General features: G+C 37.0%; 1 protein-coding gene across 2 annotated transcripts in view; it reads left to right on the top strand.

Annotated features, from left to right (window-relative positions):
- Nucleotides 1-22,105, top strand: part of ITGA1 (integrin subunit alpha 1) — a 194,379-nt gene extending 172,274 nt beyond the window's left edge. For both annotated transcript variants that reach the window (XM_020996822.2, XM_020996814.2), the window contains 6 exons: nucleotides 36-149; nucleotides 3,385-3,486; nucleotides 3,677-3,781; nucleotides 6,281-6,373; nucleotides 10,381-10,497; nucleotides 16,940-22,105. In XM_020996822.2, the coding sequence (XP_020852481.1) occupies nucleotides 36-149; nucleotides 3,385-3,486; nucleotides 3,677-3,781; nucleotides 6,281-6,373; nucleotides 10,381-10,497; nucleotides 16,940-16,984 (576 nt within the window). In that variant the 3' untranslated portion in view covers nucleotides 16,985-22,105. The remainder of the gene's footprint in view (nucleotides 1-35; nucleotides 150-3,384; nucleotides 3,487-3,676; nucleotides 3,782-6,280; nucleotides 6,374-10,380; nucleotides 10,498-16,939) is intronic.
- Nucleotides 22,106-22,486: the final 381 nt, after the last annotated feature.

The following is a 22,486-nucleotide window of genomic DNA, read 5'->3' as shown; positions in this document are numbered from 1 at the left end:
TTTACTTAATCAGGCTTTTCTTTTATTCTGTACAGATACGAAAAAGTGGACATATCCCCATGCCAGAGCTTAAGCTGAAAATTTCATTCCCCAACTTAACATCAGATGAATATCCTGTACTCTACCTCATTGGATGGTCATCTTCTGATGTAAGTCATGTTCCTTCACCATCTTTCCCTTACTTTAAGACTATTATTAAGTTTGCATGAATTGTTAAACTCTATAGATGTATTGGTTGATTTTGCTGAACTTTTTTGTTTTTGTTACAAGGGATGGCTTGATGGGTTGGGAAAGGAGAAAGATATTTTCAGAAAGGATGATGATTTAAATAAGCAAAAGAGATCCATAGTGGTTATTTATCCATTTATGTATTGATTTTGGAGGCAGTTCCGGTTAAATGAGTTGCCCAGGGTTACACAGCTAGTAAGTATCTGCAGTCAAATTTGAACTCAGGTCCTCTTGCCTGTAGGGCTGGTGCTCTATTCACTACCTGCCCCAGAGATCCATAATATTTTTTAATAAAATCTATTACTACCGGTTGGTTTTATTTTCTATCATGTGAGACAGTTGGTGCAGAAACAAACTAAATGCCCTTCACTTTTCCTGCCAAATGCTTTGCCAAAGCAATAATGGCAAAGCAAATAATAGAAATATAGGACAGCTAGATGGCACAGTGGATAGAGTGCTGAGCTTGCCACCAGGAAGACCTATCTCCATGAGTTCAAACCCAGCCTCAGATACTTACTTATGTGAATCTAGGCAAGTCATTTACCCCCTCTTTGCCTCAGTTTCCTCATTGATAAAATGAGCTGAAGAAGGAAATAGCAAACTACTCCAGTATCTTTTCCAAGAAAGCCCCAAAATGGGGTCAACAAATAGTTAGACATGACTGAAATGACTCAACCCGAAACAAAAGAAGTCCCCCAATTAAAAAAAATAAACTGTTTTTTAGTTTAGTAGACTTAAATCAAGTAAAACAAATAATAATTTACTACTATGCATACCACGCTGATTGTCATTTAGCTAGGTTTCATCCATTAAGGTCCTACGCTAATGGCTGCTCCTGTTTTGGAGTTGACCTTGGATTCTCAAAGGCAATTCCAGGAGTATGCAAGCTGTGACAAGTTATACTAAGCTAGATGGGCTTTAGGATTGGTCTGAGAGGTAGTTTGTATGTCTCACTTTCCAGGATCCATGTAGCAACATCTGGGGAGGATCATCACCAATTAATTATAGGGTGATGATTTATTTTTGGCCACAGAACTTCTCAAAGGACATTTGGCTGAGTATAGAGGAGTTACAGTTTATGTCAATGAAGGGAGTAAACCCCACTGATATCATCACAGGTTACTAAAGTTCTAAACTAAATAAGTGAATAGGTTTGCAGTTATAAGGCAAGTCTTAGGTGTTTTCTCCTGGAAACTTGAGGTAACCATTGTGTAGGCCCCCTAGTGAAGTGATCCTTAACTAATGTCATAGGCAACTCAAAAAGTGGGTATATAAAATATACTCTTCACTTTTGCATTTTATTTTAGAAAACAATAGAATTATTAAAACAGACCCTAAGCAGCCATGATAATTAATGTATTGATTTTTCTCTTATTTCTATAAAAAAAATGGCATGCAGGTTAGAGCAAAGCTTGAAACAAAACTAGTATCCAGACATACTCATTGCTAGCTCTTTTGCAGATCTTTAAAGTTTGCAAAGAACTTTTACAAATATCTCATCCTTACAACCACTTTATGAGATAGGTGCTATTATTATTTCCATTTTTCACATGAGGAAACTGAGGCACAGAGAGATTAAATAAACTGACCAGAATCACACAGCTAGTAAGTATCTGAGCCTGGATATCTCAGGTCTTTCTGACTCCAAGTCTAGTCAGTTTGACCACCTAGTGGCTCCATGAATATTGTAACCTAAACAACTGGGGCAGCTATGTGATGCAGTGATAGAGCGCTGGGCCTGGAGTCTTCCTTACTCATCTTTCTGAGTTCAAATCTGGCTTCAGACACTTATTAGTTATGTGACCCTGGGCAAGTCACTTAACCCTGTCTGCCTCAGTTTCCTTATCCATAAAATGAGCTGGAGAAGGAAATGTAAACCACTTCAATATCTTTGCCAAGAAAACCCAAAATAGAGTTACAGAAAGTTGGATGTGACAGAACAATAACAACAAACCATTATCAAATAATGCTGACTAAACTTTGACTTAATGTTACCCAATTTTTGTCCAAGGGTTTGTTTGTTTTTTCACAGTTCCTGACCCAATGATGTCTGTTTCACTCTAATCTCACTTATCACTCCCCCAAGCAAAAGCTTGTTCTGAGTCCTTGAACCCTAAATTGTATCTGTCCTGTGGATTGACAAAAAGGTCTCCCAGATGGAGGGACATGGTATATCCATAGTGTCTCTCACTCCGTTTAAGACCCTTCATGAAGAAATTTAATATGTTTGTATCCTAACTTTTATTTATTTAGCCTTTTGCAATCTGGTCCATTTCCAAAGACATCTTGAAGGAGTGGAACTCTTTTCCTCTTTACTCTTGCCTCTTTTTAAAAATCCTATGTTTTTAAAAATTATTTTATTTTCAATTCATGGAACAAAACAAGCACTTCCGTAACACCATACAGTAAAAAAAAAAAATTGCACATGAAACTGCAAATCTACCATGTGCAACTTGCTATTCTCTTCAAATAGAAAACAAAATTATCATGTAAATTTCTTTTTTCCCTCTTTTTCCCCCTTCCCTCTCCCCCTTTTCCCTTGCCCTAGAGATGGCTCCTATTAGACACAAATAAGTATATATGTAGACTTGTTCTGTACATACTTCTATTTATCAGTTCTTTCTCTGGATACAGATAGCATCTTTCTTCATATGTCCTTTATTTTTAATTTAGGTATTTGTAGTAGTCAAAATGACTTAGTTGCACAAAGTCATTCTTAAAACAATATTGCTGTTACCGTATACAATGTTCTCTTGGTTCTGCTCACTTTACTTTTCATCATTTCATGCATGTCCTGTATCTTTCTAAGATCACTGAGATCATCATTTCTTTTTTTTTTCATCCGAAGACAAGTTTTATTAGAACATCCATCGCATTGGGCATACTCTTAAGGGATCTGAACGTTACTGAGCTATTGACTAGATTATAAGAATCTGAACCTAGAGATCATCATTTCTTATAGCATAATAGTGTTCTACCACAACCATACATCCAACTTTTTAAGCCATTTCCCAGTAGATGGGGATCCCTACAATTTTCAGTTCTGTGCCACCACAAAGAGAGCTGCTATAAACATCCCACTCACATTCAAATTTATGGAGAGGTGAAGGACAGGACCCCAATGTCTGATAAAGCAACATTTTTGTCTCATAACAGAATGTAAACTGCAGACCAACTAGCCTTCAAGATCCTTTCAACATCAACTTTGGAAAGAAAATGGTACCAAAATCTGGAGAACTCAAGCGAGGCACCATTTTGGTAAATTTTGACAACTAAAAGACAAGTGCATAATGATCATTAATTCATATTTCATAATTTCTGTTCAGTCCTGCCAACTTCCCTATCCCAAGTGAATAATTCAATATCAAACTAAAGTGAACTGTTTTTGTCCAGTATCTGACTTAAAGTAGCAGTGATTTCTAATCAGTTTTCTTCCACTGTCAAACAGAACTGCAATACCTGCAAATCTGCAACCATTATTTGTAATCTGATCCCTTCTGATGTAAGTCAAGTAAATGTAACATTCCTCTTGTGGAAGTCAACATTCATAAAAGTAAGTGACCTTCATGACTTAGAGAGTTAATGATGCAAATTAAATCAACAAATGCATAGTGATGGTAATAATAATAATCACTTACATTCATATAGTGTTTTACAGTTTGCAAAGATTCTATTACCTCCTTTGCTTATTGACTTCACAGTGCTAGGAATTGTGGGGGATATTGAAAATCCCTAATAGTTTTTTTATTTTAATTTATGAAATAAAATAAGCATTTCCATAACACAGAATAATAAAAAGATTGCACAGAAAACTGTAAATCTATTATGTACAATTTGCTATTCCTTTTAAATATATAAGAAATTCACCATTTAAATCTATTTTTCTTTCTTCTCTCCTTCCCTTTGCCCTAGAGATGGCTACCATCAGACACAAATATGTGGATAGATAGATAGATGTAAAATCAGTCTATAGTATCTATACATACTTCTGTTTATCAATTCTTTCTCTGGATACAGATAGCATCTTCCTTCACATGTCCTTTGTAGTTTGAATATTTTAATGCTCAAAATGACTTAATTGCTCAAAGTAGTTTTTATGGAAACATTGAAAAAAACACTAAGAAGACTCAGGCTCTATTGCCAGCTCTACTGCTAAATGGTTGGTGACTTTCAGCAATCCCCTCTGAGATTCAGTTTCCTCATCTGTAAAAGAGGGAAAATAAGGGGTAGATGTCTGGCCTCCAGACAAACTTATATTCAAATCCCACCTCTGAGAGATTCTAGCTGGGCAAGGCACTTAATTTCTCAGTTCCTCAGATGACTTATTAAAACTACAAATTGAAAAATAGTTATGAGTTGGTAGAGAGTTTCCTTCCAAGGAGATGCTGGATCTATGAAATCACAGGTACACTGCCTCCCACTTGACATTGTCTGAAGGGAAATGCTTTGTAAACCAGAAAGAGATACATAAATGGGGGTTATCATTAAAAGCTATCAGATTTCTCTGTTAGAATCAGATACTACAATAGCTGGAAGGTGTTTCAGAGATCATTTACTCCAACCCTCACATTTTATTTTTTAAAATTTTCTTCCAATGAACTTAGTCATCTAGAAACACAAACATTTGAATATATGGAAAAGAATAAAAAGAGGGTTATATATGAAACTGTGAACTCATGCTATCGATAATTTTAAGTGTATATTAAATTTAATAAGCTAGTTAACTACTTTTTTACTCATTTATATCCCCTTCTGAATTTCTTTTTTTCTCCTGTGTATTTGATAATGTTTTATTGATGCCTTTTGTTTCTTTAAAAAAAAATTTGCATCTCTTTTATTACCCACAACTTTCATTTTTCCAGAGGTAACACAGTGACCACCCAAGGTTACATAGTGATAACAGGTTTCTTTTTTTCTGTCTTTGAAAATAACAATCCATTCTAGTTCAATAATATCACAAGATTTAAAAACCTGTATCAAAGATAAACAAGTGATACATGGTGGAACTCCTATCTGATACTCTCATCAGTGGATCTCTGCTAAAATCCACTCCACCAGGCATGGAGACAATCCTGGGGTTTTTAAGGTTATTCTAGTAATTTCTATGCTTTTGCAATTTCTTCCAAGCTTGAAAATATTCCAGGACAAGTCTGTGTGTCTGTCATTCAAGAACCAGTCTAGCTAAGTTCAGAAAAGAGCATCAGTAATAGAATTTGGCCACTACCCGATAATTTCCCTCAGTATAGAAACTCACAAAGGCCATATACTAAGGTCAATAGAGCTTGCCATCTGCATCAGTGGAAGGACCATACAGAGAGGTGAAACTACAGATCCTTGAAGTATTGAAATTGTTGATAATATTATTAAGACTAATACTTGGGGCAACTAGGTGGCACAGTAGATAGAGCATCACCCCTGGAGTCAGGAGGACCTGAGTTCAAATCTGGCCTCACATACTTGATATTTACTAGCTGTGTGACCCTGGGCAAGTTGCTTAACCCCTATTGCCTTGGAGGGAAAAAGACTAATACCCATGGTAGTGATACACTGTGAAATATCAGATTCTCAATGTCTATTTTCGTGGATGTAATTTGACTCCTGCTACAGCCAAATACGTATGATAACAAGTTCCACTATCAATCAATCAATAAGCATTTATTAAGCATCTATTATGAGTCAGTCACTCCATTAAGTACTAGAGATACAAATGCAAAATCGAAATGTCTAGTCTCTGACTTCAAGGAGCTCAGTAAATGTCTCCACCTTATTAGGCACAGTTTTTACCCTAAAGAATTCTACTAATTGCTGAAAAATTGTAGGTTTCTTTTTTCCAAAGATAATTCTAATCAGGCTTATTTTCTATTTTTTTTTCTTTATTCCTTTTCAAGTCCTGTTTTCTTAAGGAGAATAAAATGTCAGTGACCCAAGGAAGGAAAAAGACAAGGGAATGAAAACTCCCACACTTAAATATGAAGGTTATGACTTAAATATGACTTCGGTTTAGTATGGTTGCAATAAATGCTAACAGAAATCCCACCTGTTTTCTTTGCAGGCAAGTTTTTCCAGTTTAAACCTTACTGTAAAGGCAGAACTTCATAGTGAAAACTCATCACTGGTGTTAAGTAGTGTTAATCAGAAAAGAGAGGTAAGGAGGTACCAATTCTGAAAACCTTCTAAGTTTCATTCTGCATTTTATGATGTGAGGTTAATGATTATACATCCCACCTAAAACAGTGGAAGAATGGTATTGCTCCAGGTAAGTGTCAGGCACTTTTCTCCCCTCCTTGAAATTGGAATACATTAGCCAAGCATATGATTTTCTTCCAATTCTGAGGTATAGTAAACTGGCACAACTATGCTATTTACTATTAACCTTTGACCTTAGGCAAGCCAACTTCCTGGGCCACAATTCTATTAAATCTGATAACATACTGCGCATACCATTTGTCTTTATAACTTCTAACCATTGCAATAAATGCATGTTTTCACTATTCACATTGATTATCAAAGTTACAATTAGAATTACCCATTCTTAAAAGAGACATTTGGAACTGCAGTTGACATCTAAAGAAAATCCTTGAAAAGCATATTGTTTATAAGTGATTGAATACTACACAGATATGCATATAATTTTAAAAAGCAATATAGATAGGATTATAGCACTGTGGACACGGAGCTGGAAGGGCCTCAGGAGTCATCTAGTTCAATCCCTTCTTTTTATAGATAAGAAAATTGAGGTGTAGAAGGTTGACTTGCCAAGGTCGAATAGGCAGTAAGCATCAGAGGTGGGATTTGGACCCAGGTTTGACTCATTTGATCTTAAAGGAAACTATTTCCAAAACTGATAATAGTGACACAAATAGTTTATATTTAAAGGTTTGCCATGAGGAAAAGAGATTAGATTTGTTATTTTTGTCCTGGAGGAAAGGACCAAAAGAAGGCAGATTTTAATACACCATAAGAAAAAAAACTCACTAACAATATATTCTAAAAACTGAATGGGTTGCTTCAGGAGCGCTTAGTTCCCCATCCATGGATATCTTCAAAGAGAAGTTAAATGACCACTGCAAAGAAAATAAATGTTGCTTAGAGGCTTTATGACATATTGAGGGGACAGTCAGGAAACCTGGCTTCTGATAACGGTTCTGATACTTAACGGCAGCATGACCACAGGTGACAGTGTGGTTCAATGGAAACAACACTCGATTCATAGTTGGAGAATGTTGAAACCAAAGCCCAGGTTTGAATCACTGCCTTGCTACTTGCTACCAGTGTGACTTCAAGCAAATGATTTAAACTCTGAAGGCCTCATTTTTTTTTTCATCTGGGAAATGAGGGGCATGGAATAAGATGAACTCTAAGGTCCCTTCCAACAAGTCACTCCCTTTTTCTCAGCCTAAATTTCCTCACCTGTAAAATTATGTCGAATTATCTAAAAATCATATTATTCTGCCTACAGAACCTGCTTACACTGTATATTGCTTTGATCACTGGTATGATATCATATAGGCAGTAGTCTAAATCAGTGGAATCGAACACTTTGTTGCAACACACCTGAAAACAGCCTTAACCACATTAAAATATTATTGGGAAACATTTAACAAAATATGTAAAAATGCAATAGAATGTAGATAATGTTAATATGTGGTTTTCTAAGTCACTGTGTGACCACTCCTGATGCATGGCTTAGCGATCTCCATTTCCATTTGAGTTTGACATCCCTGATCTACATGCTGTAAGTAGAGAGGCGCTGATGAGTGTCTTCTACACAAAATGTGTGTCCTCTACTGGCCTGATGTTCATCATTAGCTCTCCCTCTGAATCAGAAAAATGAAGCCCCTTATCAAAATATAAATATACAATCCAAGGAGAAGTAATGTTAAGTTGTTACCAGTCATTAACAAGGGCAGCTAGGTGGCTCAATGGATGGTGTGGCAGGCCTGGAGTCAGGAATATTCATCTTCTTGAGTTCAAATCTGGCTATGTGTGACCCTGGGAAAGTCACTTAACCCTTTTTGCCTCAGTTTCCTTATCTGTAAGATGAACTGGAGAGGGAAATGACAAACCACTCTAGTATCTTTGCCAAGAATACCGCAGGTGGGACCATGAAGAGTCAGACACAACTGAACAGTGACAAAAGCAATCCTCTGAGCTCCTAGTGCCTTCTCCCAATACACCTTCTAGATAATTTTTTATGCTGATGTACAATGAGATGCAAGCTTTTTGTCTTCTAGTGCACAGTGCCTGGAATATAATCAACACTCACTCAATAAATGCTAATTGATTGATACATCCTTCATTTGCTCTTCACCATGCCCCACTCCTTGGGATCTCCCTACTTATCTAGCAAACCGGGCTTGGTATCAGCAAGACAGGGATTCAAATCCTTCCTTAGAAGCTTTCTATCTGTGTGATCCTGGGCAAGTCATTTAATCCTGTTTGCCTCAGTTTCCTCATCTTTAAAAATGAGCTGGATAAGGAAATGGCAAACCATTCCATTATCTTTGCCCATGAAAATCCCAAATGGGGTGACAAAGAGTTGGACAAGACTGAAAAATGACTGAAGAACAAGAAGTCATTAACAGCTGTTATGGACTAATTTAGGGTCATATCCCTCTAGTCCTCAACTCACAATTGTGGAAACTGAGGCTCTGAGAAGTTAACTGAATTTACCTCTGCCACACATACTAAGAGACAGAGGTAAAATTTGTGCCGGCATCCTCTGATTTTCCATCAATGCTCATTCTACTGTAGTACCACATTGCCTCCAGCTTCAGTTATCTCTAGGGCTCTAAAATGGGAGAAACAGGAAAGCCACTTGTTGATAAGAGAGTAAAAGACTGATATCACGGAAAATGGGAGGAGAGGTTCTCTGATGGCACCAACCACAGAAGGAAACCTCTAAAAGTTGGGAAGCAGCCTGACATCACAGGAGAAAGGGGAAGAAAAAGCCCAAATATGTTCATTTCACAGTCTTGGAGGATCAGCTCTAACCTAATGGAGCCCTAATTGCCAAAGAAAAATGCAGCCGTGTTCAACATGCAAAACAGAAGGGAATCGTGGTAGAAAGGAAAATTGTTTTAAAAAACTTTGGATTGGAAATAAAGAGAAAGGTTCTAGTCCCAACTTTGCCTCTTATCAGCTATGTGACTCTGGGCAAGTAGAAACAAGTGAAAAACTCTCTGAATTTCCTGACCTGCATATTTAAAACATTAACTCTAATGTTCCTTGCAGCCCTAATATCCTATTAGTTTATGTTCTCTATTCTTGATTTTTCAATAACAAAATTTGAAACAAAGGTTTTCTGGTTAGTTCTAAGTCAATCAGAAAGTCAATCCATCCAATGCATATTAGTTACTTGAAGTTTTGCTGCAAATTAATACTATGGAGGATGATATTGTGAATATTAGTCATAATTATTCAGTCATTTCAGTTGTGTCTGACTCTTCATGACCCCATTGGAGTTTTCTTGGAAAAGATACTGGAATGGTTTACCATTTCCTTCTCCAGATCATTTTTAAAGAAGAGGAAACTGAGGGAGAAACAGAGTTAAGTAACTTACCCAAGGTCACACAGCTATTTAGTGTCTGAGATCAGATTTGAACTCAGGAAGAATAGTCTTTCTGACTCAAGGCCCAGCACTCTATCCACTCTGCTACCCAGCTGCCCATAGTAATAATATCACCATTTATAGAGTGCTTAAAATTTGCAAAATGCTTTTCATACATTGTGTCATTTGATTCCCACAATTAACCTGTGACACAGATACAGTAATACAGGAAATAGATATTATCTGTAGCAGCAGATAAGGTAATACAGATGTCATCCCCATTTTACAGATGAGAAAGTAGGGGCTCAGAGACATTGAGTTTCTCAAGGTTACCCAGCTAGTATTAGAGGCAGAATTTGAACCCAGGTCTTCTTGACTCCAAGTCCAGCACTCTAGTTATTGTGCTACAATATCTTTTCATTGAGTACATTTTATATGATAGAAATTCGGGAATATGGAAATTTATTTAACTTTCTAATTTATACTTAAATACTTGAAATACTCCCTGCACATTGTTTAGAATAATTACATTGTTAAATAGGCATTGTTATACCTGCTATAATAATATCATGCTTTTGACTGTCTGCCTTCATTATTTTCAGCTGGCTATTCAAATATCAAAAGATCTTATACCTGGCCAAGTGCCATTATGGGTGATCCTTCTGAGTGCTTTTGCAGGATTCCTGCTATTGATGCTCCTTATATTAGTATTATGGAAGGTGAGTGCTCTTTCTGCTTATTTTTCTATTATAGGTGAAGGAATCATCACCAACATATACATGGTTAGGAAATGTCCTGCATTAACTGGGTGTAACTACATGTACCTTCAAAATCAGGTCTCGTTTTTGCTTCTGTGTGGTTATGTATATGTACAAGTTTATATGTGTATATATGCAAATACATCTCTATAACTTACCTTAGTTAAAAGAAACATGTTCCTGAAAAGTTGTTTGTAAACGGAATTTTTGTGAATGAACCAAGATCCAAGGATACCTTTCACAAAATCTAATTCTTTCTCATTTTGTAGCCCCTAATTAATCTTTTGTACAAATCTGGTTTTTCACATCTAAGGCTCCATTACAGTGAAGGTATAAGGGAATATTTTGTACATTTCTTTGAATCATACTACTAGCATAATAGAGAAGAATTAATACCATTGAGTTTAGTAAATGAAGAGTGAATAGAAATTTGATTACAGTGGTTTACCAATTGTATAGAACATTACGGGATAGATAGGTGGTCTTGTGGATAGATCTCTGAGTCTAGGGTCAGGAAGACTCCTCTCCCTGATTTCTAATCTGGCCTCAGAAACTTACTAGCTATGTGACCCTGGGCAAGTCCCTTAACCCTGTTTGCCTCAGTTTCCTCATCTATAAAATGAGCTGAAGAAGGAAATGGCAAACCACTCTAGTGTCTTTGCCAAGAAAACTCCAAATGAAGTCAGACAAAACTGAAACAACTGAACAACAGCAGCAAATAGAACACTGAGAAATGGATAGGAACAGAGACTAGTGATTTTACTGGTAGACAGAATTCCCAAATGAAACTCCTTTTACCAATGCAGCTCATCACCTCTGTAACTGATAATCAAGAGAGTTGCCTACACTGTGGAGAGGTTATGACTTAACCTGAGTCACACAGCCAGGACATGTCTCTGACCAGACTTGAATTCAGGTTCTGCTTGTTTCTCCTCTAAATCATGGCCTTCGCTATATCAAATTTATGTTACCTCATATTTTATTTCCTAAAATAATGAAAATACAACCAAAAAAAACATTAATACTTTAAAATATAAATTGTTGGTACTTGTTAATTTGAGCACTTTCCCAATAATTAAACCAACTATATCATCTTTTTACCCTGGAACATGCATTCTCAAGAAGATGTTGCCATATTTAACAGTGATAAAACTGATTAAAAGGATATTGAGCCTTTAGGAAATAACAAGTTCAATATGAATCAACAGTTTGAGATGGCAGGCCCCAAACTTACTGTTTAGAGATGGATTTTTAATCTTTTGGGGGGGAGGTGATGAATCCGTTTGGCAGTCTGGGGAAGACCAGAGGCATCAAACAGGCAGTGTTTTGCAGCCCACAACACCCCCAAGTGGGGCCTGAAGCAGATTAAAATGTAATTGAGAAATATTTAACAAAATAAATAAAAATTAATTAATGGTAATATGTGGTTTTCTAAGGCAATGTGTTGATACAGGGATACTTATGCATGTTTTAGTGGCTCCAATTTCCATCGGAGTTTGACACCGCTAGTGAAAACTATGGAATCTTTCTAAGAATAATGTAAACAACAACAACAAAAAAGGAAACCAATTATGTTGAGAGTTACCAAAAGGCATGTTTTTTTTTTAATCCAAGTTCGTGTATGCTATGTTAAGAACCCCCAGTCATGAGAGGGTTCATTCTAATTCTGAAATTCTGGAAGTCTATGGTGTGTGGCTGTTGTGGTTGTTACTGTTTCTCTAAAAGAAATCATTCTTTCTCTGTCCTTTCCAACTCAAAGTTATTTTTCATGTGGTGCACAGCTTCTCTTTTGGGAGTAGTAGGGAAGGAGGAAAAGGATCTCCAAAACTATTCAAATCCTAGTTGACAAGTAGATGCAATCTCTGGTCTTTCTCCAAGAAACCCACGGGAATAAGGTTTTTTTCACCCCTTCTTAATCAGAACTGTTTTTACTTTGCTTTGAGCACTTTCTGCAATACTTCTCTAGCCACAGTGTGGCGCACAAATCCTGGTTTACTGTTAGTGTAATGGGGCTTAATTTCAGGCCAATCTTGTATACTGTTTCAATAGTTCTGTATACCTTCAACTGAGATGGTGGCCACTGCATATATATTTGAGTGTGACCATTCGTAACATAGTCTGCTACTCATGAGTTAAAATGATTCCTTGGCCTTCACTGCATGTTACTAAGAATGCCACTTTAAAAAGAGAAAGAGTATATTGGAAATCTGGATAAGCTCTGAGAGGTTTGTTGCTGTGATTTCTTCTTGGACTCTTTAGTGGAGATTGTAAACAAGTACCCAAAAAAACCCATTTTGTTCCTAAAATTCCACCCCCTCTTTATGTTACCAGGCTACAAGAATACAATGTATAGCTAAGAATACTCAGTCTCTTATAGGATATCCTGTTGAATGCATATGATGAGTTCTTCAGATGTTTCCTGACTGCCTTCATAAGGGGAATGCTAACATACCAGAGAAAACAAATATGGCACAGGGTAAAGAGAGCTATATTTGGACCCAGGGAAACTGGGTTTATATCTAGGGTCTAGCACCTAGTATCTGTGTTTCCTTGGTCACAATTTCCTCATCCAAAAAACAAGTGTTGAGCTAGATAAATTTAAGGTCCCTTTCAATCTCTACCTTTCACCCTGAGTAAGAATTTGACTGTGTTCGAGAGGGAAGAAGCCAGAATAACCAGAGCATTATCTTTAGTCTTCCAGCCAGGTAGACCCTCACCCTCACTCCAGGAAGGCACTAGACGAACCTTGGGGCCTTGATGACATGTGGGCTTAGTCTGGAGCAAGCACAGGTGATCTATACGATCTATGGCCATGATAGCCAATAAAATTTATCCAGGACTAGAACAGACCTTTCAGAACCAACCCTTGACTTCCTGGTTCTCTAAATTTCCCTAAAGCAGAAATTCAGATGGAGCAGTAGTGATTCTCCTGGGATTGTAACCAGTTTCTAAAAGTCTTGTGGAGATGGACTGATACAGCATTCATGGAGTTTCATTGTCCTAGCAAGAGTTTCCCTCCAGAATGAAATTACCATGGGCATTAATGCCACACTGAGGGACAAGCTCGATCAGGGTGTCCCACACCCCAAAAGACCCTCTTACCTCCCTAAAAAATCTTTTCTTTGAACTAGTTCAATAATAACAATAACATTTGTTGATTATTTCAGTTGCAAAGGCCTGAAATCCACCACTAATTCTACATTCCTTTGATGTAATGTCATGCTCTCTATTAACATGCAAATCCTCTCAGGAGGGTATTATGCTTATAATCTTATCAGTCATTTATACGTTTCCATGAATGATTTCATTTCTGAAAATAAGTTTTGACAGAGGGAAGAAAAGAACTTCAAGTCACCTGGGAGAGGGGGTAAGATAATGGGGGAGAATGAACAGTGCAAGGCGAGGCTAAGGACCTAAGGAAAGCCTGATTCACAACCTTGCCCAGAGTCCACAGGATCATTGGATTTAGAGTCGAAAGGGACATTCAAGATCACCTAGCTCAATTCCTTAATTTTGTAGTTGAGGAAACCAAGTCTCAGAGAAACTAAGTAACATAGATAGGATTTGAACCCACGTCCCCAATACCAAAGCATATGTTGTATGTAAATAAGGGAGTGTTGGAAGCCAGCTCAGCTCTCACAAGTGGAGTGTTTTGAAAGTTGACAAATGCTACAAATCAGGACTTTCTTGATTTATGATTTTATGGATTTTCTAGATTTACTAAAGTATACTAATGCTGCTTAAACTTAAAAATATGTTGTGGGTACGTTATTCTTTCATAGAGAAACAGTTGTTTAAAAAAATTGAACAGCAAACAAACCCACGTCTATAAAGGTTGTTAGGAGACTGAGACTTTTAATTGATGGAGGAGAGTAAACTCTTGTGTGCCTCAGCTTGGAGCTTAGTAGCCCAAGGTTCTCTTGCTAGAATCCAGCTGCTGGTGGTAGGTGTGGAAAAGTGGAGATGGAGTTCATAGTGACTCTAGGACAACCATTTAGTGGGGGAAATGATACTAAACTTCTCTTTCAAGTTAGTTACAACTACACATCCCAGAAACTCTTCTCGAAGCCAGGTGTGGAAGGTGTTAGATTGTAAAAGCATCAGGCATCTTAGCATGTGCCTACATGATATCAAATTGAAAACAGCTAGGCAAAGGTCTAGGAAGAGGGACATGGAGATGGCAGCTGCCAGGGGAGGTACACCCCCTAAACTGGAAGTATATACCACCCTCCTTCAGGTTGTTGCTGCCACTCCAGGGCGTAGCCCTTACTGCCCCTCACCAGTTACAACTGAGTCAGGTTCATCTAGCTTCAAAATTGCTTGTTGAGAAATTAATTGGTCTAGTAAAATGGAAATTGGCATTTGTCCAGCTTCACTTAAACTGTAGTTATTGGTAGGAGAGCTTCGTACAGTGATTTTGGAGAGTTATGCTTCTAACAAAAAGTCACATTTCAAAGAGGGGAAAAGTTCGACTAATGGAAACTGCGTCTGTGATGCCCAGGTAGCTAGATTATACTGTTGATTAAATCACTGAAGGCTTTAGGAATGTCCTACAGTTTGAAATGCATGTTTATCTCAGAGAGGATGGGTTCATTCTGGCCTCCACTGCACAGATGACTGCAAGATGGCGTTGGGGGTTTGGTGAGGGGGTAAGGAAAATCTAAATATCCTTACAAAGATGGTAAAAACTATTTCAGAATTTTCCATGTCTGTGGATTACTACCTCTGCTCCTCAGGGGATTCTGGTATCCTTCTAGCAGAGAACACACCCATGCCAGTGTAGCTGACTCAGGTCTGGAGAAGACTCCATAAGCCAACAGCTACAGGATGGATTGAACCTCCTGAGACTGCCCTGTGCTGAACCTTTAGATTTAGGGATATGCAAAAAGGTTAAAATAATATTTAATATTTACATAGCCTATATGTATATGTTATCTCCTTACAACAAACCTGTAAGGTAGGAACTATTTTACAGATGAAGAAACTGAATCTGAGGGAGGTGACTTATCCAGGTCATGTTACTTGTAAGTATCTGAGGCAGAATTCAAACTTAGATCTTCTTGACTTCAAGAACAGCACTCTATCTACTTGCTGCCAGCTAGCTAATTACTAGTTGTGTAACTAAGGAAAATCCGACACTAAAAAAAAACCTGGTCCAGGTGCTTAACAACTTCTACATGTCCTGGCTGTTGCTAGACCTGGCTAGCGTATCCTTAGCTAACCCTGTCTTATGCCCATCAGATAGTTTCTGGGGAATTTATCTTCCACTTTGAGAAAAAAGAATAATGGAAAGGGAGGGGAAACTACCAGTTTCGGGTGTGCCTCACAAAACACTTATCCATGTTAGTACAAGGTTTATTTTGTCATTTTGCTGGGAAAAAAATGTCTTTGACCAATCAAAATTTTCTGAGTATGGCAGTAATTTGACAAATGTTCAAAGTGTAGTAAAACTGATAATTAACCTTTTATGAATTGCTATCCCAAAAATTTCTAATAAATGACTAAAGCAAAATTTTCAGACTTCACCTGTGATCTCATTAGTAGTGTAAGGAACACCCTGTGAGGAAAAGCTCTCTATGTATGTTGGTCAGCATTTGTCCTACTTGTTGTTCAGTCCTGTCAGACTCTTCATGACCCCATTTGAGGTTTTCTTGGCAAAGATTCTAGAGTGATTTACCATTTCCTTCTCCAGCGCATTTTACAGATGACTAAAGTGAGGCAAACAGGGTTAAGTGACTTACCCAGGGTCTCACAGGTAATAAGTGTCTGAGGCCAGATTTGAACTCACAAAGATGAGTCTTCCTGACTTCAGGCCTGGCACTCTATCCACTGTGCTACATAGCTGCCTAATTTGTTGTGTTAATTATAGTCTTAAAGGGTTGCCTAGGGCACTAAGAGGTTAAGTGACTTGCCCAGGATGACACCTATAATATGTGTGAGAGGAGGGACTTGTCAGAGGAGATTTATGGGACATAGAAAATTCTGGAGTAGTTTTCTATCACCTTTGTTAGGATTTATAACTTCCACTCTCTTTCCACCAAAAAACCCCCACCCACCATCTCAGAATCTTTTCTGGGTTGAGGCCCAGAACTACCCTGAGACAAACACACCTTTCAAAGTGTTTGAAAGAGTTTGTTGATTTAATCAACAAAGGCCTAGGGCTACTATGAGTATCATAGCTGAGGAGTTTTCATTTATCAGATTTTTCCTTTTTTTGAAATGTGGCTGTTTTTCAGTTCTCTATTTAATACACAGTTCTGCCTTATTCGTGATAATGCTGATAACACATTAAAACCATAAGGTTATCAATTATAATCATAATTGTTATATTAATATCATTATTAGCATTTACTTCCCAAATCTTGATATCAAATTATACTTATATTTTATATTTTCTTTACAGATTGGATTCTTCAAAAGACCACTAAAGAAGAAGATGGAAAAATGAAATTTCATGCCAGAGGAAAAAAATTGCAATTGTTCAATGATCTGTCCTCAGGCTTGCTTCAAATTTGTGACCAGAAAAAGTCTAAATGTAATTATCATCTACAGGGTCACATACCTTTGTTCCATCAAGGATTTAATCACCTAGCGGAGAAAAAAAAAACAACAGATCAAGAATGAACCCAAAAGACAACCATAAATTTACATTTGTAAAATATCAAGAAATATTTTAAAACAATTACTCATTTTTGCTGAGTAATTGAATGTATGATTACAAAATGTTTTGAATAGGAAGGACAACCTATTCAAATGTGATTCAGGAATGAAGGAAAAGATGTTGTCAGGCTCACGGAAACATGCTTTGTTTTGTTTTTTTGCTCCAGAAAAATACAAGTTAGACTTTCTTTCTCTGAACCCAATGCAAATCTAGACTTTTAGAGTTTGAAAATGCATGTACATGCCAGGAAAGGGCTGGCTTGCTAGGGTCACTTCCCATCATGCACAACTGATCTCAAGGGAGAGGACGTTCTGTAACATGGACTCATGACACAGAGAAGACAAACACAGAATGAAGCAGGGTCATACAGCAGGTAGCCTTTAGGTCAATTTCTGTGCATGGAAATATTTCCCAGGCTGTCAAGAAAGCAAGGTGTCTCCGGCTGAAATTCTATCCTAAATTGAGAATGATGCACCGCTAGAAGACAAGCACACTGAATGGCTGGGTTTATAAGCTTTCACAAGGCATACTGACCTTGCATTTTTGAGCTGTAAGAATCAATGTAAAACTTCATGGTAGCGAAAGAAGCACTTAAAAACAATTTTTAGTTTTATGTGTACCTTTAAAATGTGATGTGATTTATTCCCAAAGAACACAGTGTGAGGGATATGCTGAAATGAGTTCTCAAAAATGGGATGTAGTTGGCAAGTGACTATGAAGTACCTGTTGCACCTTTATGCATCTGCTTTGAGTTTTGAGGGACCCTGAACTCCCATTTTCTAAGGCAGCCCAAAGAAGGAGTTCTCTTAGGTCCTCGGTACAGGGTTGGTCCAATCCAAAAACTAAGACAGGGTTTTTATTTTATTTTATTTTTGTTTTTTATTTTGTTTCTTGGGGTTTATTTTTTCAAATTCATTTCTTTTATTGTGTAAAAGACAAAATTCCATTTTAGAATAAGACCACCAAAAAGTGTTTTCAGTGCATGAGCTACATATATGTGTGTGTATATATCAAGTAACTACATCACTAGAAATATATTTAAAGCATTTTTGTTTGAAAGCTGGCAACAAGAAGTCATTGCTCCATGTTTATCTTCTTTTCTTTTAAAGCAATTTTCCTAAGGCAAATAGAGTTAACCAGAACACCAGCTGCCATGGACAATCCTTTTATTTCCTGTCAGTAATACCAAATGAACAAATGCACAGTAGTTGTAACAGTCAATAAAGTAATTTAGTAAGTGCCTACTGTGTGTCAGGCACTGTGCTAAGTGCTAAGAATACAAAGGAAGGCAAAAGATAGCTCCAGCTATCAAGGGCTTACAGTCCAACAAGGAAACAATATGAAAACAACTATGTACAAGAAAGTACATTACAGGATAAATGGGAGAGAATCAATAGAGAGAAGGCACCAATATTAAGAAGGATCAGGACAGGTTTCTAGCAGAAAATAGGATTTTAGCTAGAATCTGAAGGAAGCCAGGAAGTATAAATAAGAAGGGAGAGTGTTCCAAGCATGGGAAAATGCCCAGAGACTGAAGATAGAATGTCTTGGGCAGGAACTGCAAGGAGGCCATTATCATTGGACCACAGAGTATGTAGGGAGAAGGGAGGACCAAAGTGTAAAAGACTGGAAAGGTAGGAGACCAGATTGTGAAGGTCTTTGAATGCCAAGAATCATTCTATATTTGATTCTGGAGATGAGAGCACTGGTGTTTATTGAATAAGGAGGTGACCTGGTCACAGTTACCCATTATGTGTGGACTATACTGTTGCAAAGAACATACAAGTTTTAAAACAGCTTTCCAGTTGTTACCACACCCCATCTAGTGTGATTTACTAGAATAAAAACTCAATCGACCAGAACTTAGTACCTAAAGAGGAGCTTCAGTTAACCAGCATTTTTCTATGGTCATTTCTAAGGAAAAATAAAGCAAATAAGAAAATAAGCCAATAGCAGAGATTACTAAAAAGCTTCAACTTCAAGATGTTCCAATTCAAAGTCAGCCCACTTTCCTAACATTTCCATATCTATACCTGTACTATGATTAATAGTAAGATTAATTATGTCCTCTAGTCTTCCCTTTCTTCACCCCTTATGCACTTATTAACACCTCCTCACTCTTGCTGCCCATAGACACAATACTTTCATGGCACCTAATCATTGCTCCCAAACCTCCACCTTGTCATTCCCTTCACGTATGCCATACTTTTACTCCAAGATTACCACTTCCTATTGATTCCCTTTTGCTTATCAAAATTCATATTACTCAGTGTTCTGATCTCAGCTAATTCTTAGGCAGAAATCAAACTGATAGGGATAATTAGCCTCTCAGCCTCAGTTTCCTCAGCTTTAAAATGAGGTGGTTGGACTAGAAGACTTCTAAGGTCTCTGTCTAGCACTATATCTATGATTCTAATTCATACTAAGGTGATACTTCAACTTTCCCATAGGGTGTTTGTGTTTTAAAAGAAAATGCTTACTGATCCACTGGAAGAAAGTTTCAGTGGTAGAATTCCAGATAATATGAAAAATCCTAAGAGAAGTATTTAGGATCTAGATAACTTCCTAGTGCCCTTCAAGTCATACAAAGTATGTGATTACCTGTTCTTTCTACCCAGAAGTAGTTGCAACCCCATTTTCAACCATGGGGTGGAAACAAAAAGTAATATCTGTGTACTAATAAGAACTTCCATTTTTCCCATGTTACTTCATTAAAGCTTTATTACATATAGAATATATGTGCGTGTATACACACACACACACACACACACACACACACACTATTCAGAGTTGAGACAGGAACACAGGTCTTCTTAACTTCAAGGCCAGCTCTATCCACTATTAAAGTAAATAAACAATTAAGTATGACATTTTCATATTTAAATACAAAAAAGGTAAAAATGAAAAAAGGTTTTCTTTGCTCACTTTGCATATGATCTCAAACTTCATCAATCCTTTGATTTACTTTTACAATATGGCAGTTATGTAAACATTAATTGATTACACTTTGAAGTATGACTAAAAATTAAGTAGAGAAACAGCAAAAGTAGATTCCTAAAAAGATTTCCATATAGTCTGTTTACCTGCACATTATGTATGTATATATAGATATATATGTATATATGTGTGTGTTTGTGTATGTATATAATATATATATACACATATGTGTGTATACATACATATATATGCATTTAACTGAAGGACTAAGCATATTAAAAGTTGTGTGAGCAGACTGGCTAACAGAATATTTTATTTTAAAATGTTGCTAGTGTTTTTATTCAACTGGTTGCCTTAGCTCCATTTGTGGTTTGCTTTTCAATTCCTTCCTCATACCATAAATTTTAAACACACTTAAGATTTAACTGCATTGTACAATATTGACAATATTGTGTGTATGGGACACATTGCCAGAGCTCAAGTTCCATAGACCCCAGGTTATGACCTTAAGTTTGTGTTAATACAATTTCTGCACTTAACAAGAAAAAGAAGAGATGGAAAATATATCTGTGCAATGTGACACATAGCTTTCTAGGATCTACATGGCTTCAGAGACATGACTGGGCATCTGTGTGCCTTGCACAAATGTCATGAAAAATAGATGATAACAAATGCAAGTGTTCTTGGAAAACCACAACAAATATAGGAGGAGCTCACCTAGGGGAGAAAATGAAAAAGAAAAAATATTTATTAGGTGCTTACTATATATATTGAGCTATATACTATATATTAAGCACTGGAGATATAAATAGAAAAGCAAGATATCCCCTCTCTCAAGGAACTCACATTCTAATAAGGGGAAGGCATGCATTCAGGAAGTTTTCAGCTGCAAGTCAGATGGTAACTTCCTATTCTGATTAATTATTTTTGTTAACTAGGTGATATGCTTGTTTTGATTTTTTTTTCTGGCTACTGATGGACTACTGCAAGTGTCTTCCATTCCCTATAAATTTTAGTGTGCAGGGACAAAGTCAAGTCTCCTTGCCCTAATTTTGGTTCTAATAGCTACCAAGAAGAAAAACCATTTGCCTGCCATGTTCAAGTATCTCAAGACTTGATTATTATTTGAGAAGGGACATCCTTGTACCCTGCCAAAGAGTTGTTAGTCAGTTTGGATTTCTTTCTCAGTGTCCAAAACTATCAATTTCATTCAGCAAACTAACTTCATGGAAAATACCACCTCCAAATGTTCAAATTTGTTGTGGATGTGAATGAAGAAGAAAGATGCAGGAGATACAATGAATTTTCAAAAAGAATTCTATATTTGAGCTTGAAGAGGAAGAAAGAGGAACAGAATTATCCTCTTTTGCCTAAATTTAGGTTTAAGCATAGGCAGAGCAAAGAAATGTTTGCTTAAAAAAAAAAGACCAGGTTGTGAGTTAGTAAATTTGAGGTGGCACCAAGTGTCTTGAGCAGCCCTGTTTACAGTATATGCTCCCAAATATTTCTGAGGCCCACATACCATTTATAGGACTGCTCTAATAAGATTCTTCACAGTGCTAGCTAGTGCCAGCCAGGCTTTGTCCTTTCTTTGTCTAATACACTGTAATCTGCTGCATTTGAATTTTATGTGCAAATATAGCCAAAGTTAACAAACTAGTAATGGCCAAACAGCAGATCTAGTCTGTATATCTTTATGATTTTAAAATATGCTCTGAAATATGCACACTGTTTAAGAGGTATGGGGCAGGGGGAACGGGAAGGGCTTATTCTGACAGATGATTTTATAGTATTTTATACATTGTCCTTGTATTTGTAACTGTTCCTCATTCTATACCCTCCCCAGCACACTCCTCTCTTGTCCCTTTTCCTCCACACCTCACCCCTCAAAGAGGTTTTCAAGGACTCGTGTTATAATAAATCTAGGTCTATTGAATTTCAATAAAATGTGTATTTTATTTAAATTAAAAAGGCTTGAATCATTGGGTCATTTTGGGAATACCTCACCTTTCTATGCAATCACTGTATAATATCAGAGAGACAGCTCATTCATCTGCAAGTTTCCACAAGCATATCTTAGAGGGATGGACACCTCACAGATAAGTAGAACTCAGTAGGGGAGTTATGATACAGGGTGACCCTAAGAACATCAAATATATTATACCTTAGAGACAGCTATCAGGAGCACTAAATAATAATAATTAAGATTAAACAATTCTCAGCAGACAGTATCTGTTTTTTGTTCATCAGAATTCCCCCCAAAACTATATTTGTCCTGCAATAGTCATTTACTATCAGGCCTGGAGTCAGGAGGACTGATCTTTGTGAGTTCAAATCTGGCCTCAGATATCT

This window comes from Phascolarctos cinereus, unplaced genomic scaffold, assembly GCF_003287225.1.
Source record: "Phascolarctos cinereus isolate Bilbo 61053 unplaced genomic scaffold, phaCin_HiC Scaffold_4;HRSCAF=312, whole genome shotgun sequence".
In the NCBI taxonomy this organism is placed as follows: Eukaryota; Metazoa; Chordata; class Mammalia; order Diprotodontia; family Phascolarctidae; genus Phascolarctos; species Phascolarctos cinereus.
This window is presented reverse-complemented; position numbering and strand designations above follow the sequence as displayed.